The 27,275-nt window shown below is 42.9% G+C and overlaps 4 protein-coding genes and 1 pseudogene across 12 annotated transcripts in view; 3 read left to right on the top strand and 2 right to left on the bottom strand.

Moving 5' to 3' along the window:
• LOC131666324 (protein tincar) overlaps nucleotides 1-592 on the bottom strand; it is a 31,555-nt gene extending 30,963 nt beyond the window's left edge. For 6 of the 8 annotated variants that reach the window (XM_058938904.1, XM_058938901.1, XM_058938903.1 and 3 more), the window contains exon 1: nucleotides 204-584. The gene's annotated coding sequence lies outside the window, so the exon portion shown is untranslated. Of the gene's footprint in view, nucleotides 1-203 lie in introns of all 8 variants that reach the window. The other 2 variants (XM_058938898.1, XM_058938899.1) reach the window with 2 other exon arrangements.
• A 2,213-nt stretch (nucleotides 593-2,805) lies between these two features.
• On the top strand, nucleotides 2,806-6,129 carry LOC131666405 (serine/threonine-protein kinase fused). Its single transcript, XM_058939053.1, has 9 exons — nucleotides 2,806-2,930; nucleotides 3,308-3,421; nucleotides 3,711-4,036; nucleotides 4,106-4,250; nucleotides 4,313-4,509; nucleotides 4,568-4,850; nucleotides 4,906-5,406; nucleotides 5,480-5,911; nucleotides 6,007-6,129. The coding sequence occupies exons 1-9, from the start codon at nucleotides 2,820-2,822 to the stop codon at nucleotides 6,088-6,090; spliced, it is 2,193 nt and encodes a 730-aa protein (XP_058795036.1). The 5' UTR covers nucleotides 2,806-2,819; the 3' UTR covers nucleotides 6,091-6,129.
• Nucleotides 6,130-11,219: 5,090 nt separating this feature from the next.
• On the top strand, nucleotides 11,220-18,325 carry LOC131666382 (uncharacterized; annotated as a pseudogene).
• A 1,294-nt stretch (nucleotides 18,326-19,619) lies between these two features.
• Nucleotides 19,620-22,770, top strand: LOC131666283 (facilitated trehalose transporter Tret1-like). Its single transcript, XM_058938806.1, has 5 exons — nucleotides 19,620-20,242; nucleotides 20,318-20,398; nucleotides 20,527-20,720; nucleotides 20,864-21,274; nucleotides 21,336-22,770. The coding sequence occupies exons 2-5, from the start codon at nucleotides 20,337-20,339 to the stop codon at nucleotides 22,184-22,186; spliced, it is 1,518 nt and encodes a 505-aa protein (XP_058794789.1). The 5' UTR covers nucleotides 19,620-20,242; nucleotides 20,318-20,336; the 3' UTR covers nucleotides 22,187-22,770.
• Nucleotides 22,771-22,888: 118 nt separating this feature from the next.
• On the bottom strand, nucleotides 22,889-25,334 carry LOC131666284 (uncharacterized). Of its 2 annotated transcripts, none has more exons than XM_058938807.1 (3): nucleotides 24,315-25,334; nucleotides 23,424-24,169; nucleotides 22,889-23,341 (listed from the first exon to the last, which is right to left on the bottom strand). In XM_058938807.1, the coding sequence occupies exons 2-3, from the start codon at nucleotides 24,150-24,152 to the stop codon at nucleotides 22,889-22,891; spliced, it is 1,182 nt and encodes a 393-aa protein (XP_058794790.1). In that variant the 5' UTR covers nucleotides 24,153-24,169; nucleotides 24,315-25,334. The 2 variants fall into 2 exon arrangements, with proteins under 2 accessions (XP_058794790.1, XP_058794791.1); XM_058938808.1 differs by having other exon boundaries at nucleotides 23,424-23,612; nucleotides 23,715-25,334.
• Nucleotides 25,335-27,275: the final 1,941 nt, after the last annotated feature.

Genomic DNA, 27,275 nt, shown 5'->3' on the forward strand with positions numbered 1-27,275 from the left:
GCTGCCGCGGGTGGTGTCACCTAAAATTTATCACCACCGTGTTTCTCCTTGTGAGTAAGTTTATACCCCACCCTCATCTCGACTTGATCTCGATCAAAAGACACTCGGCGGACAAAAAACACGGTGAATAAGTAGAATGCAAGGAGTCTTTTTTCAAGCGCATGGGATCGTCCACGCATATAGTATCTCACACTTGAGCTTACCCCAAAACAATCCAGCGAGGCGCAGAGATCAGCAACACGGTAAGCCAACCCGCCTGTTTCTGTTTAGCGTCGTCTTCGGTTATTCACTGTTAATAACACGCATTGCAAAAGCACAAGATAATTGCGAGGTCGACGATTCCCTGACCTCTATACTATATACTCGAGAGATAGAGAGAGAAGCTCGATCGATCTTTCAATAAAAGAGGACTATGTATTCTCTCTCTCTCTCTCTCTTGCTCTTTCCACACGTGACGAGCACTCGCATACACTAAACCACAGCACTGTACGACAGGTATTTACCACTGCGTACTCTCTGCGTCACACGCGGAATAAGCGCTCAACGCGGCTTCCGCGTTCACTCTGAAGAGCAGAGGGAGTAGAGCGCTGGCTTTGCCGACTGCGCCGCGGCGACTACCGCCTGCCGCTTTTTCGGGGGCTCGCGCACGCGCTGATTCCCACTCTTTTGCTTTCTCGCGCGACGCGCTTTACACACATATTCGCCGGTCTATGCAATACTGTCGCTCCTGCTGTTTCTCGCTGTTTGTTTAAATAATTGCTGCCGATCACGCGGCTTGCGGTGTGATTCGATAATGCAGATTGCTTTTCCACGATGAACCTGTGATTAAATAGTGTTTCCGTGACGAGTTACTTAATGTAGCTTTTATTTTTTTTCGCCAGAGGAATATGAAAATTGTTACGAACAGATGTGTGTCGACAACATACTTTTTAGAACATCTATTTCTGGTCACAAAAAAATAGAGAGATGTTCCGTTGCAAAAGAATACAGAAACAACATAGTTTTATTTTAGATTTCCTGCCATTAAGATTATCGTATTTTTAATCATGCTTTTCTAAATATAATTCCGAAAACCGCGCGCTAAAAAAGAATTATCTTTCAAGTTCTATATTTAAATAGAAATCGATTCATTGTGAAGGACTACTCAGTCCGTGGAAACGTTTGAAACAAAGTTACAATAACATTGTTATCTTTACTACCTTTCATCATGTTTATGCAATAAAGGGAAATTTAGTCTACCTTCAAATAAATCAACAACTTTTTATTCCATCCAACATTTTGCTGAATATATTGTACAAATTTTATTGTAATGTTGAACACATTTTACAATATGGTTTTTTCACTGATAGGTTCAAATGACATGTGATTTTTATTCTCTGAAGAGGATGACAATATATTCAGCGAAACGTTGGATGGAATAAGAAGTTGTTGATTTATTTAAGAGTAATTAAGCCCCCATCGCTAAATGTCCCTTTATTGCATAAAGTCTTAATGGTTCAATAGACAGTCGCATAAGCAAAGCTTGAAAATATTGAAGAATTGCGAAAATAGAACGGTATGCACAAAATTTCGAAATCTCCAAGCATTGTAAAAATTTGTAAGCAAGCACCTGGCGTAAAGCTGTCGAATCCGATTGAAGATTCCTTACGGCCACAATACGGAATCCCCATACCATTATAACGCGTATCGATTCTAATTCCGAATTTTCTCTGTCGGCCGAGGAGGGTGGAAAGAACGCATAGGCGAGGCAGTGGCGACGTTGTAAATTCCGTCGAGGCGGCAGCTCCCCAATCCTTCTTTTCTCCATGCTACTTCGCTTTATTTTTTGCGCTCTCTCTCTCTCTCTCTGTTTCTGTCTCTCTCTTTCGTCGTCGTGCGACGTTCAAAACGATCCACAGTACGCGAGGTGAAATATAACTTCTTTAATGGCTTCGCCCCTTTGAGCGATGGGATTTTAAAAGCGCAATTTTGCACGGTAATGAGTTATTTTATGGCTTATCGCTGTTTCGATTAGGCTTGTTATATTGACGCGTTGAAATAAGTTAAAAGTTGTTTCAACTTGAGGCTTCCTTCTCACGTTACAATTTTCTCGTAAATTTAATACTCCTCGCGATAGAATGAAATTAATAATGCATTTCAGCTCTGTCAGCTACTTTAATCCTTTCGTATGCTACATTATTGTTGCAGCGAAATACGCGTTTTTTTAAAGCGACTTTACCTGACGTGCAACACTTCTGATGAGATTCTGCCGATTTTACTTCCACACTTATGGGAAAATGCGCGAGATAGCTTTATCATCCACAGAATTCCGATTACTGTCATTTCGATTCAATTACTATAGTCCGGATTTTTGAAAAGAAAAGGCAACTTTATTTCTATACTGCTGCGTGGCGAATGAAAACGATAGCGTTGTAATCGAAAGAAATTCAACTAAGGAATACAATCTATGAATAATTTATAAGATAACGTTGACTGTATTATTGTTCTCGTGCGTTGCGAATTGTTTTAAATAATAATGAAATCCTCGCGAGACAATGACTGATTCGTTAGTTATTATTATTAACGATGGCTTTGTCAAATCAGCGCAATGAATAAGCCAAACGTGAACCTCTTGGGACGATTCACTCTCTCTTTCTCTCAGGCAAACTCGAAAGCGCCAGCCACTATAATAGCTGCCAATGGGACGAAGGCCGGTGTAAGACCCGAGAGTGGGGAAGACGTCTCGAAAGAGAAAAAGAGAGAGGGCAAGAAGGAGAGGCGAAAGTGCGTAGCGTTATGCTCAGTGTAGAACCGAAGCGGCTCCATTTTGCGCACCGGAAATGGAGAACTACGAGATGCTGAAGCAAGTCGGCGAAGGCTCCTTTGGACAAGTATTCAAGGCCAGGAGACGCGGCGATAACGCTATCGTTGCGTTCAAAGTTACGCGCAAGGTGAGCAAACTTGCGCTGTGCCTTTTCTTGGCTCTGCATCGAGCGCTGCTACTTTCCGAATCAGTGGTCGGGAGCTAACTTGTTTTCAAATAAGCGCAATACACTATTTGCTTATTCTAAAATTACAAACAATTCTGTTGAATGATACGTGTTACAGAGAGCGGTTTTCGCGGCAATGAATCGTCCGTCGCTTTTTACATAAAAAACCATTATGACGTGTGGATCACACGCAGTAGAAACTAAAAAAAAAAGCATCTTTCAATGACAAAAAAATAAATAGTTGAGAATAACGATTGAATACCAATTTGTGGAAAGAAGCAAGAATCACTTGTTTCGGGAATGTGATTTCAATCGCTTTCTATTCTTTCTCACCGTAGAAAGGACGAACGGACAAAGAGTTGGTGAGCCTGCGACGCGAATGCGAGGTGCAGAAGGAGCTCAACCATCCTAACATTATTCGAATGTTCGATTCTTTCGAGACGGATTCCAAGGTTAGTAATCGCATTGAACGGTGGCGTACCTGTGATCAGATTACTGCCTCCATGAGATTATTGTCTTAGAGGTTTCGTTACAATCCCTTTTACTGATATGTTTACGAAAGATAGTACTTTTTGTGAATTGTTCTCGAGTCTTTGAAATTCGCCAGCAGCAGGTCTTTTTCGGACTAGCTGTTTTGACGTATAAGTCGTTTATCCGATCGCACGATACATCGTGCGAAGCAACGAAAAAAAGCGATAAATCGCAGGAAAAAATTGACGTTCAATGTCTCTGCTCTCCCAGTTCATCGTGATAACCGAGTACGTGGAGAAGGAGCTGTACGACATCGTGGTCAAAGCCGGCCGTTTGTCCGAAGAGCGCTCGCAAGTGATAGCTTGCGACTTGGTGTCCGCGCTGCATTATCTTCACACGCGGCGCATCTTGCACAGAGACTTGAAGCCGCAGAACGTGCTGGTGGACACGAGCGGTGTCGCCAAGCTCTGCGACTTTGGCTTCGCCAGGCTCATGAGCCAAGAAATACACGTGCTAAGGTCCGTCAAGGGAACTCCCTTGTACATGGCGCCAGAACTCATCGACGAGTTGCCTTACGATCACAAAGTTGATCTATGGTAAGCTTCTCCTTTCGGATCGATTCGTTCAGCGCGTAAAAGATCTGAAACGTTTGTCTTTCTCGGCAGGTCACTCGGCTGTATAGTCTATGAATTGGTGAGCGGAGTGCCGCCGTTTCAAACGACCTCGATGCGATATTTGGTCAGCATGGTTCGTCAGGCGGACATCAAATGGCCGGAGCACATATCCGACAACTGTCGTAGCTTCCTTCAAGTAAGTACCGGCAATGAGGAATCACGACTTTCCAATGAAAAGTCGTTTCGCTGTTTTCGCAGGGTTTGCTACAGAAAGACCCCACGAAACGACTCGCTTGGCCCGAGCTGAAAGTTCATCCGTTCGTCAAGGATCGCCTTCTGATGGTCGACGAGGAGAACATTCCTCGTGCGCTCACTTCGCCACTTTCGGCGAGCCAGGCACGGGCCAAGCAGCAGCAACTTCAAAGCCTCGCGTCCCGCTTCACCTACACCTCCAAGTTAGTACGGATTGGTCGTTTTCGTGGCAAAGCTTTGACCATCGCGCCTCGCTTACAGAAAGATCTTGGAACGCCAAATCAAAAAGCTTCAGAGTCAGATGATGCGTCGAAGCGGTCACACGACCGAGTCGGAGTCGGGAAGCGCGAGCGTCGACGTGCTGCTGAACAATTTGAGCCTGAGAGCTTCGCTGAGAAGTGACATGGTCGCCGCGGATTTCGCCACTTGTCGCGTCGACTGCCCGATCGCCGAGGAGGAAGCTGCCGCGGCAGCGGTCGCTCACAACGACACTGCCAAGAGAGATTGCGCGGTCGGCGTCGAAGAGGCTGAGGATGTGGCGCAGGTAAGTAGCTGCTTTCGACCTCGTCATCTCTTAACGAAAGATTGGTCTTGTTCAGGATGCGGCGACTGGCAATTCGTCGAGAAATGCAACGTCGGCAACTGCGCCAAAGGCCACAGATCAGCCTCGGAGAAAAGACAGCGCTGGCCTCGAATCTGAGAAGAAGCCATGCGAGGGCGGAGGGCGGCTTGCCGACTGGTCGCCGACGGACAACGAGCAGCCGATCGAAAACGAAGAGTGGCTGGTATTTCTGCAACAATCCATGGAAGAAGTGATGGTCGGCGAGGTGGACTCTCTGCTACAAGATAATTGCGTGTCCGTGTTCGTCGGCCCGCTCAAAAATCCGGCGGCAAACTGTCGAGTCGTCGACTTCGTCGCTTGCCTGCTGTCGCTGCCATACGCCGTCAAGTCGTTGCAGAGCGACAAACTCGAGAAGATTCAGAGGGTTTACTTGGACGCCAAGGTCGTGCCGAATCTTGTTTACGCGGCCAAGCTGCTTATCAGGGACAGCGAGGGCAATTGGAAGTCCCATAGCGCGCTGCTGGCTGATGAATTGCAGGTACGTCGACGAGAATGACGCGATGCACGGCGAGGTTCACAATCCCTGACGAGTGCATTCGACTGTTCCGCAGGCACTGGAGCGCGCGATGACACTGCTGAGTAGACTCGTGCACTTGAAACACGAATTTCTCGAGCAATTTTACGACGCGCTTTATCTCGTGCCCGATGGGACACTGCTATTCCAGTATATTTTAGGCCTGGACAAGCGGAAATCGAAAATCGTCGCCAGCCTCATCGCTATACTCAATCAGATTTTACGCTCCAAATCTGGATTCGTTGACGCAGCGGAGGATATTGTCTTTAAAAACAAGCCGACAGATGCGACAATCGCGTTGTTCGCGGACTTCATGACGCACCAACAGAGTATTGTACGATCGCGTAGTTGCACTTTGCTCTTGCAGTTGGCGCTCAACTGTAGCAAAACTTTGCAACAAATTTGGGGCAGGTCGCTGAGAGAATTGCTGGAAGGGTTGACTGGCGATGCCGATAAGTCGGTTCATGACGTCAGTCTCTTTTTTTCAATGCCAAACTTTCTTACTTTCTTACCTTTGTGCCCTCGACTGATTACAGCTTTTTTTCTTCTAAATTTCCTTTGCAGGCAGCAGTAGAAGCGATAAAATCATTGCAAAAGTTGCCTTTCTACGCCCAAGAACGACATTCCTCGAGTGCAGCTGTCAGTTGAACGGACATTTTTTACAATTTTGTGCACAACTTGTGCCAGCAGTTGAATCAAATAAATTATATTTTTTTCACGACAATAGCAGCTATAGATTGACTTTGATAAAAATAAAATTTTTACAAACAGGAAGACCGTTTTGTTTCATTTGCGTCCCCTTACGCTCGTTTACATGCTAATTACTCGTCATCTTTGTTTTTCCATTTTCATGACATTCAAACACATCACTTGCTTAAATTACTTTCGTTTGTCGCACAAGCGCTGCCTCGTTGAATGCTTCTTTCGAGAAAAACGAGATCTATACCCGCGATCCTGCGCATAAAACGTTCGTCTTTCACAGGTGGCTGTTGAAGTAATTGGGTGCTCGAACAACTACTGTGCAAATTCAAGAAACAGATAACTCGAGTATCCATCCAGAGTTGAAATATACCTGTGATGAAGAGGAATAAAAAAAAATGTGAACAAGCTGTTTTCCGGGCTCTAAACCCGTAGAAAACGCCTCGAGTGGCGTCGAGAGCAGCACGAAAGACTTTGTTTCCTTTTGTTTTGTTTTTAATGAGAAAACGGCTCGTTTACGCGCTCAATCGTCGCATAAAAATCAATTGAGCGCTGCGTCCCCCAACAGTCGAGCGTAATCGAGCGTCGTCGAACGACGCACGAAAAACTTGGAGTGCGCGCGGTCGAACAAAGCCGCAATTAACGCGCACAACGGTGGCCTGCGTTGTTACGGCCGACGTTTCAGCCGGAGACTCGGCACTGTCGCGCGCAAAGCGTTTTTCGCGCTGAGGCAACGCGAGCGACTTGCGATATGGACAATGTCGTATATCGAGGGGCCGTGCACGAGCCGGCAGCGAAAATATGGAGGCGCCCCGCGCGGAATGCCACTGGCGCAGCTCGAATTTCAACTTTGAACGCTGCCGGAACGAATCCGCAGCTGAGACGAGTGCTCGACACGGGCGCTCGCGCGCGCGCGTATGTGTATGTGCAGGTACTTGTGCCGCGTAGCGTAGCGAGCTGAGACGGCCAGAAAGAGAGTTGGAGTGCAAAAAGCTGCAGAAATGGCCATATGACGAGAACGAACGATGTGCTGGCGTCAAGGGTATGGCCGATAGGGCTATAACGAGATATTTCTCGACGTTCTCCTTTCGAAGCTCGATGAAGCTATTGTTTTGATGGAAAAGTTCAGGGAGCTTTTTATTCTCGTTAACGATATAGTCGATGAAAATAACCAGTATTTTTTTCCATCAGTGAATATAACACAAAAGAAAAAAAATGTAGGATTTTATTCGTAAACCATATCCACGGGCGTTGTAATTATCGAACTTCGATCCGAACTTGAGCGATTTCTTTTTTCACATGGCGGAAGATTGCACGCCATCGAGAATTTTATATTATCGATATATCCGCGCTCCCCGTCGCTTTATCTTCCCGCAAAATCCCGCTGCAGCTTCTTCGCGCGCGAAATGCGGGTGCATCGAAAAATCCGCGCCCACGGCGAAACGTAAGAAACGCGGCGCGAGGGTCGGGCGAGCGAAATAAGCAATTAAAATCGTCGAGCGGTACACGACTCGGAACAACCGTGCGCGGTGATTTAATCGGAGCAGCAGCTGCGCTTTTTTGCAGGACTGCAAGAGCGAATCGGTGGCGCGGTGCGTCTGACAGCTGATAATTACGGGCCGCTCTTTCCCTCCCGCTCTCTCTCTCTCTCTCTCTCTCTCTCACTTTCTCGCGAGGCGACACTCTCGTCGAAAGATACACGTATCCGCACGCGCACACCTGCCTAGACGACAAAGAAACTCAATACCTTCGGCTCGGGACTTCTCGTCTAGTTTCTTTGTTTTTTCGTCGCTCGCAGCTGTCGAATACGCGCTCAATATTTACGCATCCTACTTTTTACGAGCGAGCGACGCGGCGCGATTATAAATGCGCAACGAAAAAGCGAGATGCAAAGAGTGCGAGATCACGAGGAAGACACGTATGAAACTGACATAATGAAAAATTATTCGAAATTGAATGATTGCCGGTTATGCCTCGATGTTATACACGATTATACGCGATTAGTAATTTGATCGTTTTGTGCGTCCTCTAATGTGCTGCACATTCGAGAAGCTTTAATAATAATTATTCGGTGTACGTTACAAATTTTCCTTCATTTCTCGGGTATTTTTCAGAGTCGAATGTTTGCGTGATCTGATTTAAACGACGAAGTATGTACGCTGAAAAAGCATTTCCTTTATTATCCGAGCTAAAAGTACCTTGATCAGTTGAAATTGATTGTGGTTGAACATGGAAATGCGCATAAGCCATAAGCCCGTAGATCAACGCAACAACTAAAAAATATTCCAGTGGACTTCGACCGAACGAACGAATTGTTGGAAGGACACGTACGAGCCCGTCAATCGTAAGTCGGCTCAAAAGCCTAATAATCCTCACGGACACAAGCCAGCGAAGAAAAAAAATGACTATGCTTCGCGAAATCCTGAAAAATCAGCACGTCGTTAAAAGCAACATAAAGCCCGACGTGGCGGCCAGTCGATACCGCTGCCCGGAGGAGAAAGGAGAGAAAGAAGAAACCGGAGACCCGAAAGTCGGCAGATGGCACGCGCTCGTATGCTTTTTATCTTGCAGATGCGCCGCTCGCGGAGCACTCGCCGGGGGTCAGTCGGAGACTCGTTAGGGCCCGCTCCCTCTCAAGGACGCCACGTCGCGTCTGCGCGAGACGCGATGGAAAACAGATTGGTATCACGTGACTTATCCTCGCCGGTGACTCGCGGAGATGTGGACCGCTGCTTCTCGTCTCGCGTGTTGCACCATGATTTCCCTGTTTGCCAGACTGCCCGGCGATCTTTCCAATACTGGACGCTTATGGTTATGCGCAGCCTAAATGTGACAGTTTAGAAGTCAATCGATTCGCGAAACAAGAGACTGGGCGCCGTGCTGTCGGCAGGATTTGAGCGCAGCTGTCAAATGGTTACTGAGTCGCATTTTTCTTGCTCATCTTTGATCATTAATTTATCGTTGAAAGCCATTATCGACTAGACTCGGTTATCGACTATAAATGCCAAAGTGGTATACAGGTTCGATTGATTATTCATGAGCTGCCGTGTAGTTTGATTTGCTCGTTCGTACCTGTATTTTCACGTCGTTTAACTTTCGGTCGGATCAACATTTTCCTGACGAATCCGTTTATCATGCTTCAATCTCCGGCGAGCGACAGATAATAATGATCGCGCGCACTTTAATGGAATCGCAGAGAAAGAGGAACAAAATGGAAAAATGCATTTTTAATAACGGCGTATGCGCAGCATTACAAGCCGAGATAGAGAGCGAGAGCACGTCGAGATTTCGGCGAGCGTTCTCTCTCTCTCTCTCTCTCTCTCTCTCTCTCTCTCTCTCTCTCTCTCTCTCTCTCTCCCCTTTCTGGATGGCAGGTGCGCATAAAGGAAAGAGAAAGATGCTGCCCACCTGCCGGTCACGTGGTCGCGCCGTACCTCTTCTCGGCCTTTCATGCCTGATTTATTTTTCGAGAGCTGCTGTTCCTCCTCTTTTCGTTGTTGCCGGCGAGTTCGCTTCGTAATTCCGCTTGTACGACGCTGCTTTTACATTCTTTTTCTCGTTTTGAAGGCACTTTTGCCTCCTTTTTTGCCCGCTGCTCTGGATTATTATTCGTTTCTGCACGTGCGATGCGGTTCGATTATCTTTTACGGTTGCTCATCGATTTCGCGTGCGCATTGGGTTTACAGTGGATATATGCACCGCTTTATTGGGATCCATCCCAATCATTGGGAGGCACTGTACCATTGGAAATGGTCGTTGGGAAATGTATTTGGATCGATTGCAAGTGCAATTGTCGAAATGCTGCGAGACGCGCGCGGACCTTGGAAGGTCCTTTTCTTTTCTTATTTACTCGAACATCAGCAGAGTGCTCGCGAGCCCTCTGATAATTAGCCGATATATCGAAGAGAAATTGCCGCACCTTTCCTGCAGACATGTGCTTCAGTCGGAAGCGCAAGCATTCCTGCTTCGCACAAGCCACACAGAACACAGCACAGCGCGCACCGTCGGTGCAAATAAAGAAGCACGCGAACTACGGCGGGCTACTTTTGCGACTCGACCTGGGCAAGATATTTACGCGAACCCATTGAGATGGAAAGCAAGCAGGCGCCGTGCATCGAAGGGTCGAAGCGTGTTGGGATTAAAAAACAACGAACAACGAAGACACTACGCGAAGCAGCTGTTGCAGAGCTTCTCAAACACCTGCAACAACAATGAACGAAGAATCCTCAAAAAATTGTACATTTGATGCATTGTACATAAATGCGTTGAGATTGTACTCGTGACAGAAGTATATTCGTGAAAGTAAAGTGGAAGCTCGAGCGTATGTTTTCGCCAGTCCATGCAAAAAGCAAAGGAAGGTATCTTCGGTAAATAATGATGCTGCTCTACGCTGCTCTGACCGAACTTTCTGTTTATAACTGTGCTAAAAATGTTTACTTTATCCGATATCTTGATTATTTTTTTGATCTTTCGTAAAAGACTATCGGTAAAGCATTTCAAGTGTTGACTGGAGAGTCATACTACGAACGGCAGACTACGTTGGATAAGAAATCATTTGTATGTTATTTATGTAGTAAGCGCGAAATACCAAACGAGCTTCAGCGTAGCAAATGTCACGTGGTTCTTGCCCAAACGCCTGATGAACGTCTATCCGGACTAAGCAACTTGAAAAAACACCGCCTAAATTAGATGTAAGTTATAAGGGGATCTATAGTTTTGTCGTTCGAATAAACTTTTGTAGAAGGTACTTGAAACGTATTATTGCGCATTGAAGATTCAAAGAACAAAGGCATTGCTAAGGATTTCGTTTATTCCTCTTTTCGTCCCGTTTTGTTTAGTTGATTGCTGGGATTCGAGTTTGATATTGAGAGCCCGAGTAATTAGTTGATTGATTCGACTGAAATAAGTGAAAGAACAAATATGTATATAAAAAATTGTCAGCTTATATTGTTATATATAATGCAGCCAGTGTATAGTCGACAATGTTTGCGCTGAAAATAAGCAGGTAGTACAACGTTTAGGCGCTGTTCTAGAAAGTAACGTGCGTTCCCGAATGAATCGCACGGGCACCTCTGAATGTCACTCGTGAATTGAACTTTACTTTTGTAAACACATGACCAGTTGTCAAGCAGTAAAAGCCTAAAGTTGAGAAATTGCATTACGAATAGGTAATAGCGCTGAACGAGGCGAGTAAGTATGCCAGGCAAGGTTACCGAGCACTTTTCTTCGCCACACGAAACTCATACTCGTTCTTAGTTCAATAATTCAGTGGTGAAGTGCAATCCCTGCGCACAAACCTCTCCACCTTTCAATATTGACGCAAGTGGGTCAGGCGCGGAGCGCGGTAGACAGTCTACCTACAAGCGTAACGCAGTGTACTTTGGCGAGAAGACGAAGAGTCCGCGGAATCAAAGCGATAATGTCGCTCGGCGGCGTGTCCATCTTTGTGATACTGTCGTTTGCGATTGAGGCGCGCTCGAGCGGATTCGGCAGCTCGTCCATGCCCCCGACGGTACTGACTTTGCAAATGATCATCGACTTCGCCGTGGAACAGAACTGGAAGCAAGTCGTTATCTTCGACTGCATCGACAGCAATGGTATTATTATTCATCAAACGTACCTCTGCGCCGGTAAACGCTTGCCGAATGACGAGTTGCAGATTGCACTCGTCCGTATTCCAAGCCTCTGCTCGAGTGCTTTTCACGCAGAGACATCTTGGTGGGCATCAAGTCGTTGACCGACAAAACGGATCTCCCTGGAATTCTGCGCGCTGACGCGCATCGAGTTGGCGTGATCCTCCTTCTGGACGACATTGATCTCAACTTTCCCAATAACATATTGCGCAAAGTCAACGTGAGTAGTCGGCGGCCTGCAGGCAAATACTAGTAGCTGACCGTTTCCGTCGAAACGCTTACAGAAGATGATCGGCGATAAAAATCTCCGCTCGACGATTTTCGGCGACTACGCCTCTTGGCTACTGCTCAGCACCAAATGGAACAGCAGTCAGATTTTCGACGCAGTCAGAGATTGGCCGATTGGCGTCGACAGCGATGTCTCTATCGCCATGTCTTTTCTAACCGCCGACGCGGTACTTGCTGTTTTTCATCAATTTTTGAACAGGTCAATTTTCATTTTTCAATTTGTCACGTCAACTACAGATTTATTAACGAGGCAAAAGCATTACTTTCAAATCACTCAAGAGTGGCAGACTAGTTGAAAATTAAACTTTCTAATACATTAATATTGAATTTATATTAATATTTATACAGGTTTAACATAGGACGCACAACTCTGTACTATCATTGGCAGTCTTGAGTTTTTCTTCATTTTGTTTATTTCCACAATTTTCCGTCGTATTATTATCATCATCATCGTTTGCCTGAAAATACCAGGAAAAACTGGGCATTACTTTAAAAATCGAAAACATGCAAAATACTTGACACGAAATCCATTCGTACTGCATCGCTATCACTTTCGTCGTGATCTTCATACTCGGCGTTGTTTTCTACAACCTCATTGGGCTCGCATTCTTCAGAAATATGGTTTTCGCTGGGATGATCATTTTTTATTTGGATCTGCAATGACCACTTGTGCGTTAATTAGCTAACTCTTTTATTTGCTTGCGCAGTCAATTGTTCTCGTCAATGAAATTTACGGTCGTGGCATTCTCAAGAATTTGCTCGACTTGAACGACTACACTGTTTTCTCGTCCACTGCCGCAATTCTCATCGACACTTGTTTTTTCGATAGCGTAGAGTTCATTTTCATAATCCGTGGCACCTTTGGCATTGACGATCGTGCGACTGACCTGAAAACAAAAAATAGTCGCTACGAGTGTTAGTCATCGTGACGATATGATTCTCGGTTTTATTACATTTTCACCGTTGACGCTGAGACTATCAGTGTCAGATTGTTCGTAATTTTCGTCGACGCTCACGTTATCCATCTGTTCGCACACAGTCGCCCCGTCGTCTTCGTTCTCCTCGCTTGACATTTCCGAGAACGCAACACTTGCCGAGTCTGCATCACTGCCCTCCTTGCTTTTATTATCGATTCCGTTAGTCTCAGTTGGATTGCAAGCTAAACGCTCCTTTCTTCGATTAATCAAGGCTGAAAAGCGTCGATTCGAGCAATGAGCATTGGCGAATGAGTAAATTCAGAGGAAAGCATACCCAAAACGCTGTCGTTAATTTTCTTCTGCTCGGCCTGTATCCATCGTAGCCTTTCTGCTTCTTCTTCATCGGGACCGCCGCGTTGCCTGATTATCACATTCGAGTTAATGGCAAATAATCGATTGTAGAAATAAAATAATTAGCATTACCAGGCTTCGGCGCAGGCGCGATCTCGCGGAAACACCGGTCTCTCGTCCAAGTGCTGCAGACCTTTGCATTTGAGAATCAAGCACTTGCGATAATATTTGACGGACTTTAATACTGGATTGCCAGTTAGCGTCAGAACTCTCAATGACTTCATGTCGCCTAAAATCTGATTCGTTAGAATTACACCTTTTGCCGTCCCGTTTCGGGAATTCAGCCACTTACGTCGATTATATCGAGCGTGTCAATTTTGTTGTGAGACAAGTCCAAAATGGATAAGTTGTCGAGCAAACGTATGTGCTCTAAATCCTCTGCTGTTTCTAAGAGATTGTGAGATATATTCAAGGTGTTTAGTACCGCGAGAGAATCTGTAGGTAAAAGAAAAAAATATGTATATACATATGCATGTCGATAGGTTGTTAAACGTTCGACAGACTTCATTAGGTACTTACCAAGATTTTCTATTTTGCTAATCATATTGTGCGACAAGTTCAGACTATCTAATTTTTGTAAACATTCCAGGTTCTCGATTTTCTTAATCAGATTGTGGTGTAGGAATAAACACTTTAATTCCACCTGGTTGTCCAAATTTGCGATTTCTAGAATTCCATTGTTCTCTAACCAAAGACACTTCAAGCCGGTATAATTTTCCAAATTTTCAATAAAAGAAAAGCCTACAAATGTAGGCAAATTTATTTGATCGATGTTGCGAAAGTTGCTCATTAGTTGTGAGCGATGTCATTAATGAAATGTACAATTTCAAAAGCATCGCACGAACGGCTCACCTTTGTAATGTAGATACAAAACGCTATTAAGACACGGCGTTTCATACAAATGATTATCTCGGCAGTGCTTTTTTATCAAAACTTCTGTCATTCTGAAAGTAACGGAGAATGAAAATTTTAGAAAGAAGCAAATGTGCAGTCGTACGAACGCAAATGATTGACTTGGTTACCGCGTCCCGTGTTTCTTCGGATTGAATTCGTACTTCTTTCCCATGATTACTTTCCTCTCAGTTTTGGTTTCTTGGACGTCACTGTGGCTCTGTGAAGCGTCAAGCCCACTCAATTCGATAATGAACTTTTCAAACTGTGCACTTTTCTCCTCGTCGAATAGTTTTTCAATGTCGCCATCTCTTTCATATTTGACAATCCCTTCCTCCTCGAGACTCTTGATAACCTCCGTTTTCGTCACCGGTAGTACAACACTCTCACTCGACGGCACTTCTTCGACAAGATTTTCCGCATCGTCGGTACGCGGAAGCTGCTCGTTACTTTCAACTTGAGAATTGGCAGACTCGCCCGGGCCGTCGTCGTAAGAAGCTGCTCGCAAATTCCTCACTGCCTCGACTAGTTGCCGTTCCGTCTTCAATTTCGCATTGTTGATCGCTTTCGATATGCAATCGTTGCTGATCGAGTCCTTCATTTCGTCAATCTCGATCATTGTTCTTTGTGTCCCGACGTCGTTCAAATGGAGAAACACACAGTAGTGTCCATACGTCCGAACTGTTTGACGTATCACTGCATCATTATCGATCGACTGTAAACAACGCTTACTCGCCGCCTATGGCAACGGCGACGAGCGAGCCCAACTCAACTGTTGTGCTTCCACGGCCGCAGTAGGCAACCGTTAAAATGAAACGCCACGTTAAGGTGGGAGAAGGTATCTTGAATTGTGACGCGATTGCGATCGAATTATGCGTGATGTGGCATTTATTTCACTCAAATATCACGATACGACACCTGCCAAGAAATGGGCTCGCGAATAATACGACGGGCTCGTAAAACTCGACATATCCTTGAATTTGCAGCACTTGCCTGAATTTACGAAATTACGGGCACAGATACGATTACGCGCGCTTGAAACGTAGTCAAAGCGTCGCGCCACCGGAATCAATATTCGTGCAGGACACACTGGACCCAACGCGCACCCTGATGGTCTTCTACACGGTGACCGTTTACAAAATCCGCATCGACAACAATGCAACCCTTGAGTCGGAGAACTGGAATACTTGGAGTCCTAGTCGAAACTTCACGAAAGACCACAGTCAGCCTAAGCAAAGAACCGATCTGAGGTTTGTGCGCTCGACGACACCGTGTGCATTGATCGATTATCGCCTCAGATTTTTTCAGCGCTTTTTCCTTTTCACGAGAACAGAAAGCACACAATGAACTTCGGACTGCAAAATAGCAGCAAGTCTTACGGAGAAGATGACGTGAATGTTAGCGAACCCAGCGAGCATACGACCCTCATCGAGCTGATAAAGCTTTTCGAAATTTGCCTCAACGTCACGTAATTCATTCCTTTCTTTCTCCTAAATGAGTTATTCTGTGCAAAAAAAAGTATGATATTAGAACTATTAAAAAATATTGGGTGAGGTTTAATATATGATTATCATAAACGTTGAAAATCCGAAATTTTTTATTACCTGAGTTGAACGTGTGAATAATTCTGCTTTTACTTTGAAAAGTATAATTTTATGCGCAAAATATTTTTTAGGAGCTTTGACAAATCGAAAGAGAATAAATAAAGTTTGATAAAAAAGAAATGTTGAAAAAATAATGTATATTCCGCATATAATAGTGCAATACTTGAAAAAATTTCAGCTCGAATATAACGTACTACCCATTCAGTGACACGACTCAAGTGGGCAAGGAGACAAACGACTTGTCACACGGCATTACCAGCGGAGATATTGATTTGGGAGCTGCATATTTCGACGTGTACTTCGAAGCCGATAAAATGATTGACTTCACTTACCCGATGGTGCGCTTCTAGTGAGTATGAACTCGCCACGTGTCAAATGTGCGAAAATGAGCAGTGCTTTATGTGCACTTTATGTCATCAGCAGGAGCATCTACTTCAAACCGCCCGAAATATCAAACAATATATTCTTACGACCGTTCAGTCCGAAACTATTAGCTTGCGTGATAGTGACGCTCGTATTGGTTGTAGGTGTTATGGAAGTCATTAATTACGTAACACTCTACATCCACTGGAACGAAGACGAGGAACACTTTGGACTTGGGGAAGCGGCACTTTGGTGTTTCAGTATTATGTGCACTCAAGGCAATGAAAGGCCTGATACAATGCACGTGTGCCACGAGAAAAACCATTGTATATGCATACGTGTGCTTTGCAGGCTCTCCGTGGACGCCGAAAACCCGAGCTGGCAAGGCCGTGCTATTGTGCAGTTTGTTCTTCTCCCTGATCATTTACAACTCCTACTCCGGCTTCATCACCTCGATACTTTCGGTCAAGTCCAATACTATTAAGAACGTCACGGATTTCTTCGATTACGGCTACACGCTTGGCTGCAGTAAAAACGACGACCTTTACATTACTGGCGTTAGCTGCCACATACTCTCAAAGTCCTTTCAAGTCTCGCGTCGCTGGATGTTTCGCCAATCGATTTATTCGTTTGATTCGCAGGCCAAAGACGATTTGCGCAATTTTTACATGAAAGCGTTGGAAAGCGATCAGACGAGAGTCCCCGAGAAGGAGGGTCTGGAACGCACATTGAACGGTAGATACGCTTTCTTCATCAGCGAAACGATAGCCAAGCGACTGTTTCACAACGCGCTGAGATTCGAACGTTGCAAAATAGAGGAACTACAGACGGACACCACAAGGGGAGCACTTGCGCTGCCTATTCCACTGAATAGCCCTTACAAAAAAATGATTAATTACGGGTATATGCACAACTACCATGAAGAAAGTACCATAATTATAATAAGACGCCCTTCTTTCTCCCACGGCGCTGCTAAAATCAATGAAAGACAATATAATTATTTTGTGTTTTTTTTCGTTAAACAGCGGAGAAGCTTTACAGATCGAAATATGTATCACGGACATTATAGTTTAGACTATTTTCTGCTCGAAATTTCAATCCTCGCACAGATTTGAAAATACAGCGGTGCTTTTAAACGCTGCTAGAGATTTTCACAAGGGTCAACATTTTCAGCAGAATGACAATCTCAATATGTTTTTAAAAATATTTTTGCCTCTGGAAAATTCGCGTTTTATTTCATTTAAACGTCAGCATCTGTCGCTTTTTATGATATTTCAGAAAACCACGACAAAATGTGTTTGTCTTTGAATTGATTTCAGCATTGCCGTGTGTTATGCGCGTGTACATCACACTCGCATATCCGATGATATTGATCGAATTATTTGTAGGTGATCAGCACTTTGTAAAATGATAAAAATCAGAGCGATTTCAACGCTAAAAAATGATCTTGAATTATGTTACTTTCCCCAATGAGTTCCTCTAATATAAGTTGCGTGTGTCTCGCTGCTTAGCTTGTTACAATTTCATAGGATAATTTTGTTGTATCTTCACCAGGATTCTGCGAATGTGGCAACACGGTATGCTTAACAAGCTGACCGAAAATATAAAGCCACGCCTGCTGAACTGCATGAGCGTGTTAAAGTATAAAAAAGCTCGTTTGAGCGACGTCTACGGAGCATTTTGCATTCTCGTCATTGGCGCCATGTCTGCCTCGATATTATTCTTCATCGAACGTGCTTGGATCAGACGAAGTCGACTAGTCGCTATTCGCCGACGGTTCAATGGTGCTAAACGCACCATCACTCCTACTCCTACTGTGCTGAACGCAATCAGGTATGATAATTTAATTTTCGTATATTCTCCACTTCTTTTTTTGCTGTTCAATTACAGAGTGCCCATGAGAATTCTCGGCTTCAATCGAGAATTGCAAACCGCAACCCATTTGGAATCCACGAAAAATGAGCAATTAGAATTGTTCAGATCTCGAAGTATCAGACGCGTTGAGTTTTCGAAAAAAGCAAATGAAGCACTATTTCCGTATTATCCATGATTGAAAAAAAAGACAACAAATTTTCATGACGACGTCATTGCAGTGCCTAACAGTGAATCTATCGTTGCACGAGGAGTAATAAAACTTGGACGCGTTTTATATCGACATTTTACTTTGAAATTAATTTAATTATATATGACTATGTTTCACAATTTTTTATCTTATATTAGCTCAATGTTCGACGATAATTAATAATTAATAATTTATTTATCATAAATTATTATAAACGAATATCAGAAAGATATATGTCAACATATGAATATTTATAACGTTGTACGACCATGTATTATGATTATACAAACGATAAAACGATAATTAAATAAGGGTAATTGAAGATTTTTTAAATAAGCCATTTTATGTAGGTAATGCAGCGGAAAATGTTTAACTCTAACTCCCATATTTACATCAATAAAATACCACATAGATATTACTAGGCTACGCAAATATGACAATTAGAGAAGATAATTGTACATAATGTTCAAATGCCAGATGCTAACGCATATAGAAAATATTGCAAAGAGAACCGGATAAATAAAGCGATATCAAGAATAAGTGACTCTATAGATTTATCGTTAACTCGAAGGAAGTAAAAATATCAAAATAATAACTAAAATTAAATGCACTACGTTTCAGTTCAACAGCAGATGATAAATTAAAACTCAGAAAAGTATCTGAAAAGTAAATTTCAACTAGATTATTTCTAAATGAACGAAGGAATAATGCAATCGCATTTCCAACTAATTAGCCACGTGAAAGCGCTTCATACTTAAATGATATTACAAAAAGCGCCGAAACGATGGCCAACAATACTGAGAACAACGTACGATTCTACGTTTAGATATTTCACGCGCTTTTCGCGGCGTTCTCAATTAATTTGTATATATTGCCAAAGTGAAACGTTGCATCATGAAAATTGTTGTATTTTCATTGTTCGTGGCGATTGTTATGAATCTGTGCATAGAAATATAAGCAGCGAACGTTGGACGCAGATACAAGATGAGGGTGCTTACGTGGGACGAGATAATTTATAAGCAGATTTTGCGCGCGACATAGATTACAGATATTTGGCTGTAAAGCCGTTTGAACAAGTGCTTTCAGTGAGCTGTAACTGGCCTTAGTGTTCGAAGCAAATGAAGCTTCCAATCTATTTTCGCCGAGTAATCTTTAGTTTCAGCAAGCGCTGCGATATAAATATACATCGCAGCTAAAAATAGTCGAGTTACCACCACTCGCGGACTGAACTGAAATGAGCTCGAGCGCTTGAACAGATGATCGCTTTATTTTTTTATCTGCCGAGCTCAGTGAGGCTTCGCATCTCGGCTGCTCGGCTGCTCGGCTGCTCGGCTGCTCGGCTACTCGGCTGGCTTTGTTGGCCCAAGGCAACGACGACACGCGACATCGCGCGGATATTTAATCGTTGCTGCGCGAGACTCGGACTACTTGTTCATTATTTTCGTCAACGCGTAGTTGCCGTTTGTCGTGCGCGCGTGCGAATATCACTTCTAATGCGCAATAAAAGTGCCAAGGTCGCGCGATCATGCAGTAACGCGTAGAGGCTCGCGCCGAGCCACGAGGGCATATCCAAGTGCTGTACCAACTTGGCAGGTTGTATAGGTTCGCTGGCGATAACCGTTCTGCCGCGTGTACGCGTGTGTTTGCTGCGACTGCGCCTGGATCGCCAAGTTATTTCAGGCGCATTTATCTGACCAACGAACGTCCAGTTATCATCGCAATTCACCGCCAGGCAAGTACAACGTGTAGCGTATGTGCAACTGTTCGAGAATATTATTACCACTGGTTCGATTGAAATGTCATCTGCTACGAGCATGGCTGATAATGAATGTGAACGGCCTACAACAGCAGTGACTAATTATCGCGGATTTTCGATTATTCTCCGACTATCGGAGTAAACTCCACAGTTGCTCACAACCTTACTGCTTACAAGTAAGTCGAATGTAGAGCAACAGTTTTGTTCGTGAAATGCGACGAGTAAATAAAACTTTGATTGTCTGTCATCAGTGCCAGTTTCGAATGACCGATGAGAAGCAGAGCTTTCTCCTTATCAATGGAGCTCAATGAGGCTATTACTCCTCCGACAATGTAAGCATGTACACGAGTGACAAATAAATAGCCGGAACTTGGTTTGTCCATCGAACGCTTTCATCGGATTTCCTCTCCGATAATTGCCAAGTTTTCTCATTGAATTGTCAGAGCCTCTTCCGTTTCAGCTATGACACTAAGGCGTCCAACAAATTTCGCTGTTCAGCGGCACAATGTTACGCGGCCTTTGCCACGAACCTACTCAAGTACTCGTACGGCTCGTTTCTCGGCTTCACAACGATCCTCCTTGCCAAACTTTATCCGCAGATTGACAATGACAATGCGAAGATGAAAATTTCGTTTGGCGAGATCACGTGGTTCGGTAAGTATAACCTACGTACGACCGGTTCCACAGAAAAAATACATCAACTTTTACCAAATCTCAGCGAAGACTCTGCTCCTATCATAGCTTTTTGGCTTTTATGCATCGTACTGCTAAGTTAATCGTGTATACGTTATGCATAGGCAGTACATGCTTCATGATACCAGTGGGCTCGTTGCTAGTCGGTCTATTAGCCCAGAACATCGGCAGTCGATTGACTTTGCTCGTGTCCTCGATTGCCTTCGCCACCTCGTGGACCATATTCTACTACGCGACCAACTCCACAATGCTACTCGGCGCCCAAGCTATTGCTGGATTATTCGTAGCGTCTGCACTCGGACCAGGCGCCACTTACGTCGTCGAAATTAGCCAAACGCATCTGAGAAGTATCCTCATGGCATCTACCAATTTGTCCGCCATGATTGGAGTCTTCTTCACTGTACTCTTGAACAATTTCTTTCACTGGCGAACTATCGTTCTGATCAATCTCGCATTCCCGATCGCTGGATTCTTGGCTGTCTGCACCATTCCCGAAAGTCCACATTGGCTCGCAAGTACGATCTGCAAATAATTGGAAAAGTACTCGATACATTAATCAAGGCATCTGTTCGGCAGGTAAAGGACGTCTGGAGGAAGCTGAAAGTTCCTTGCTGTGGCTTCGCGGCTGGAAAAAGTCCGGTCACAATGACGCTACGCCGGAGTTCATCAGTCTGAAGGAGACTTACGCCAACTCAGCCGACAAAGCCAATGTACCGCTCGTGGCTGCAGCAACGACGAGCAAATCTCATTTCAAAAATATCATCGCCTCCTACTGCCACAGATCGTTTTATCTTCCGTTGCTTTCGATTTCTTACATGTTCGTCGTGCATTCTTGCACGGGCTACAGTGCTTTGCATGCCTTTTGCATCATCATTTTCGACACGATCGAAGCACCGATCGAGAGCAGCGTAGCCGCTTCGATTTTCGACGCGATGCGCATTCTGGGCGCTGTCGTCTGTCTCCTGTCTATCCATTGCGCCGGCAAAAGAAGGCTCATGATCATCTCGCTTCTCGGAGGTGGTTTCTCTTATACGACCATTACGACTCTCCTGTTGCTGAGGCAACGCGACGTGATATCCGATGGCCTTCGGTGGCTCGCTGCTTTTGCCATGATATTCTCGGGCTTCATCACGTCCGCGGGTATCGACAAAATTGTTTTCATGCTCAATGCCGAGTTATTCCCAACGGCTTATCGGAACGTCGGGGCTGGCATCGGCATTTTTGTGCATTCGGTGTGCAGCGCGATTGCCAACAAGCTGTTCCTCTACGTTTTCCACGCGATCACCTTGCCGGGAGTTTTCTTCATATTTGCCGTCTCTTGTTTCGTTTGTTGCGCGACCTTCTACTTTATCTTTCCCGAGACTGAAGGCCGAACGTTGAAAGAAATCGAGGAACATTATGGTGGAACGAGCAGACTGGCAAGATGACGGGAAGACATTAAGAGTTATCAAGTCGGAGCGAGGAACGATTAGCAGTGAAAATTGTTGCGCCTCGTATCGCCGCGAAAACTATTCAAGGTGGACGTCACGTTACTAGTGTATGTCCAAATCATTTTTAATTATTACGTTTGCGCGCGAAACATCTCATTCTGTATCAAGCATGTAAAACTACTTGTAGTTTTAAACTAACTGTAGTCAATATGTTCTAGCTCATTTTTACTGGCATACTCGTGTAAATTATTTGTACATTACAGTTTTTTATACCATTACACTTCATTTTCGATAAAACCATCCAATTCTTCGTTGTTCATAGAAATGCAGACGTATAAAAACTGTGTGATACTGTCTACGATAAGCCACGCCTCTTTATCTTTTCTTAAGCCAGATCATGGCTATCATAGATTAGCTTGCGACCAAACTTAACTAAATGTAAGTTGCATAAGCCAACAAAAAAAGACCGCGTGGATTAAACCAAAGAAAATACGCAAACTATATTGTCTCCTCGAAACATAACATTGTTTCATAATGTAAAAAAGCATTTGTAGTTTATATCTTCTAATATTACAATGGAATAATACAATAAATGTACTTAGTTTTGATACTGTGTTTTCCATAGTTGTTTCTTCAAGTAGATCGCTTTGTTTGCTAAGCAGTGCCTTTTATTACTGTATTAGGTAAAAAGAGGTAAATTTAAATATTAATACATCTGACATCATGTAAATCGATCTCGTGCTCATCCGTGCAAGACAACTGTTCGGTAACAAGGTAATATTCCTTGCCCGTGATGAATCCGCGTAGATTCCAGTGAGAATAAGGCGTGTAAAACATCCGTTGATGCTTGTATTTTTCGAACCTTTCATCAATTTTACCCAAGTCGTATGACTTCAAGCGTTGGCCAGAAGGGTTGTAGATGTAGACACGTAAATCCTGATTTTCGGCAAATGCAATGATGGTTTTATCCGTTGTCTCGTCAATGTCATACGAGACTCTTGAAACTGGCTTTGAATGTGGTACAATGGGTATGCGGATTCGAACACTCCTATCTAAGTTAGAATTAATTTTCTCGCAAATCACCTCGCTATAAGCAGCGATGTCCATCACGAATCTATCGCGAGCTCTGCTGCAAACACCAGTTATTCCAGCCTGTAATATCAGTTTTGATTTACTATAAGAGCGTCATTATAAAAGTACAGCACTGACGATAGCCGCACTATACTACTTGTACCTTCGCGTTGGCCATCGCGTCCACAGGATAATCCACTTGCTTCTCCTTGATAACGTTCATACTAACATCGAGACTTCTGATTGTTGTCACTTTACCCTCCATATTCTGAGCATACAGATAATTATCGCCAACTTTCCGCATATCAAATAAAAATATTCTATGGTCGGTGAGAGTCACCGGTGGAGTAACCTGCGGTGGCACATCATTGACTTTTATACCCTGATTGTCGATTCGGCACGGCGCACAACTTTGCATACTCGGAAAATAAACATCCACGCCCGCGCTATTTACCAGCAATCTCGGGAGAGCAGGTTTCATTCCGACGTTGATGTCAGGAATATCAGCTGGCTTGAGGGTACAATCGTGAGGATTGATGATAAGCAGAGTGTACTTAGTTCTATCCTTGCTATCGACACGCTCGACGTTGTGCTCCCCCACGATATAAATCATCTTATCAGAAGCGTCGACTTTCATCTCTCCGCGAATAAAATCTTTGACAGACTCGATGGTCATATCGCACGGCTTGTGATTGACGTCAGAAGAATTGACACGAACATTAGATTTGTTGATCGACACTGTGTATAGTCGATTATCCATTGTTATATATTTGGTGGTGGATTTTGGCATGGTAATTGTCATATGACGGGAATACTTTGGTTGTTCCAATCTACAGTTTGCCATAGACGCTGCTGCGAACAAGAATACTACGACCGCTGTGAGCTTCGGCATGTTCAACTCGACACTGCCTGTAGGAAATGTCGAAAAAACTCAACTTAATTTTTGTAATGAGAATGCCATCAGAATAATGTCATGTAACTATCAGATTCGTATAACTTTAATCACCATAGGTCATACATTTAATGTAAATTAGTGTAACGGTAATGTACTTACTAATGGAAAACAAAAAAGAATTTTTCTTAATCAGGAAGTTTGGAAGTAAATTTGCAATACGGCAAACTACGAGTTAACAAATTCTTCAATTACAGAGATGCGATATGCTGAAAGAAACGGGAAAATGTTGCCATATCTAAATAAGTTCGAGTCAGTCTAGTCTATGAACTAGGAATTAAATGATGTTCGTTATAAATGATGATGCACATGATCTATCAGTATTTTATAATCGTTGTCGTTTTCGCATTAATGTTTATTGACGTATTACGGAAAACTTGGATTGATTTTACCGCGTAAATTTATATCTTGTTTTTGAAGTCGTCTCTTGCAACGTGACTCCGAGAGAACATTTTTTTTCAACATTAATATTGTTCAACGAAGAAACTTTCTTGGCGCATGATACTTTCTGTTCGACTACTCGAAATATTATTGTGAGCGACTGAAATCAGTTTCCACTTGCGGTCTTTATTTCCTGGTCTTTATTATGTGCAGCTAACGTTCCGATCAATGACGTTAAAGAAGTTCAAAGACGATATCAAGAATACAATATATCTACTGTTTGAAGACAATAACGCTCGTACGTTGTCGATCAAAGCGATAAAAATAATTACGAATGTTAAACTAAGTTACTCTACTATATCGCGATAAACTCAACCCGTAATCTCTGCAGTTATGCCAACGTGAATAATTTTTACGTGTTACTTCCTCGATTAGCTGCGCGCTAATGTTTTAATAGGCGCCTTAAACTTAATCCTCCATACTATCGCAGATATGATAATTGAACATTATTTTTTTTGCCCTAATAATCATAGTAAATTATCATATTACAAATTTCAAATTCTACTATCTGATTTAAATGTTAAATTTTTCTATTATACCGACAGCGTGATAATAATTTTCAATAGATAAAAAAAATCAAAATAAAAACTATTAAAAATACTTTTCGTTATCCAGGATATAACGGTATGATGTAATTTTATAAATTAATAACGTAAAACGAAACGGTTAATTCAAGTTGAAATTTTAGTAGTAAAAATATAATTTATGGTAATAATTGATAAGTAAAGATCATTATAAACATAATAAAGTTAAAAAAAAATAGGCTGTACTGTTATTGTTTTAATATTAAATCATTTTATTGTTTCGTAAAAACAGAAGGATGTGTTTGGAATTGTTCTTATAATCGATAATCTTATGTTCGACCTGTACAGTCGAAAAGATTATTTATAGCAGTTTTCGATTTGATAAATCATGAATTTGGAACACGCGGAGCTTTTTATTTTTCCGCTGTGACATGTGTTTTGTAAAAAAAATTGAAAGATCCAACTTTCAAAAAAATAATTTATGAAAATGAAAATAAGAACGCGCGAGGCGCGTCAGATGTTACAAATAAACATTATAAGGTTGAAGTAAATATGGAAAGAAAATTTGTAGATTAACTCTTGTTCACGAATGCAGTTTTTTCTGACGGTTTACTCGTCGCGAGATCGAGCCTCATCGATATAACGTCGAATAGCTGTTGAGCGAGAATTGAGGATAGATAAGTAAACACCTAACGCACTGTTTCACTGAAGAGTTAGTTTTATTTGACGCTGTAACAGAGACAAGGCGATGACAAAGCTCTTCTGCACACAATCACAACTCCTCGTGAGAAGCCAAATCCCGTTCAACAGTGTCCAGACGTCGCTCGATATCTTCACAGCTGCCCTAGATCCCATTCAGCCTTCGGTCGTAGCCCAGGGGAAGCAGGTGGCGTGACAGTCACCCTAAAGAAAGACGGTGAGATGCCGTCAGAGACACACCGTCGCAGACTCCAGGAGTCCGCATCTTGAAGAGGTTTAAGGGGGTAGCTTGCTATAATCACCACAGAGAGACGAACAACTGACTCGAAAGGCCCGGTGCTTTGACTTTTAAAGCTAGACTGTCATGCGCAAGGAGTAAAACTCACCCAGTAGGAGTCGGTCTTTAGTAATGTTCGAGTTTTTCCAACAACAGCGCCTCTGACTCTCTGATCGAGCATATTTTGAGAATGAAAAGAATTGGGGATTTCGCTTAAATACTATTAAAAAGGTATCAAATGAAAACCATGTAATCTCGTGTATTTTGATTCCCTGAGTACAATGGTACCAGCTAATGTTATGAGAAGTCCCTAGATTTTGTTTAAAACGCAATAGTTTAAACAATTATGAACCTATTGTGTGATTTTGATTTTGGCTAAAACGTAATTTTTTGATAAAATGTACATTTAAAAGGCTTGCAAATTAAAAAATAAACGTATTTGAAACTTTGGGTGTTGATAATTGAAACGGCTTCCGTCTGATTAATCCATTACTGCATTTAGTTAATAGGTAGAGAAAGTCTTAAAGAATAAATTGGTTCTTTAATTTTTGAAAAATATTCCATAGATCCGAAATTATTAACACTCAAAGTTTCAAAAAAATGTCAGTTGTTTCAGAATGCATAACTTTTTAAATATGTATTTTATTAAAAAATTACAACATATCTTTTTTTTTTCTGGATTCAGCGGATCAAATGACGTGTTTGAAACGATCTATTTTTCAAAAATTCGAGAACCAATTTATTCTTTAAGACTTTCTACCAATCAAATTACATTGTTTTATTCTTTACTTCTTTAAAGAATGCAATAATTGAAATTGCATTAATGCACACGATATTATACCTTACTCCCGGGCTATTATATCGTAATTATATATCTTCAATTATCAGCAATTAGATTGAGTCAAGCTACTCTACTGAAGATATTATAAATTACTCATATGAAACATCAAGAAGATACAAACTGTACATTACTGAATTGTACGTGCCTCCATTCAAATGCGACAGTTTTCGAATGCAGAGAGCACAGAGACCAATGTTATATAAATATCTTACACCATAGACTTAATAAAGTCGGAGAACAAAATGATCGCGGCCTTACAAAAATCATTAAAATGTGCGCTG

This window comes from Phymastichus coffea, unplaced genomic scaffold, assembly GCF_024137745.1.
Source record: "Phymastichus coffea isolate CEN01 unplaced genomic scaffold, Cenicafe_Pcof_1.1 PCOF00058, whole genome shotgun sequence".
Classification (NCBI taxonomy): domain Eukaryota; kingdom Metazoa; phylum Arthropoda; class Insecta; order Hymenoptera; family Eulophidae; genus Phymastichus; species Phymastichus coffea.

Coding starts and splice junctions, on each gene's coding strand:
- LOC131666284 (XM_058938807.1), bottom strand. CDS start 24,152: ATGCCGAAGCTCACAGCGGTCGTAGTATTCTTGTTCGCAGCAGCGTCT. Junction 23,342..23,423: donor ACGCGATGGCCAACGCGAAG/GTACAAGTAGTA, acceptor CTGATATTACAG/GCTGGAATAACTGGTGTTTG.
- LOC131666283 (XM_058938806.1), top strand. CDS start 20,337: ATGAGAAGCAGAGCTTTCTCCTTATCAATGGAGCTCAATGAGGCTATT. Junction 20,399..20,526: donor GCTATTACTCCTCCGACAAT/GTAAGCATGTAC, acceptor CTTCCGTTTCAG/CTATGACACTAAGGCGTCCA. Junction 20,721..20,863: donor TGGCGAGATCACGTGGTTCG/GTAAGTATAACC, acceptor CGTTATGCATAG/GCAGTACATGCTTCATGATA.
- LOC131666405 (XM_058939053.1), top strand. CDS start 2,820: ATGGAGAACTACGAGATGCTGAAGCAAGTCGGCGAAGGCTCCTTTGGA. Junction 2,931..3,307: donor CGTTCAAAGTTACGCGCAAG/GTGAGCAAACTT, acceptor TTCTCACCGTAG/AAAGGACGAACGGACAAAGA. Junction 4,851..4,905: donor AGGCTGAGGATGTGGCGCAG/GTAAGTAGCTGC, acceptor GGTCTTGTTCAG/GATGCGGCGACTGGCAATTC.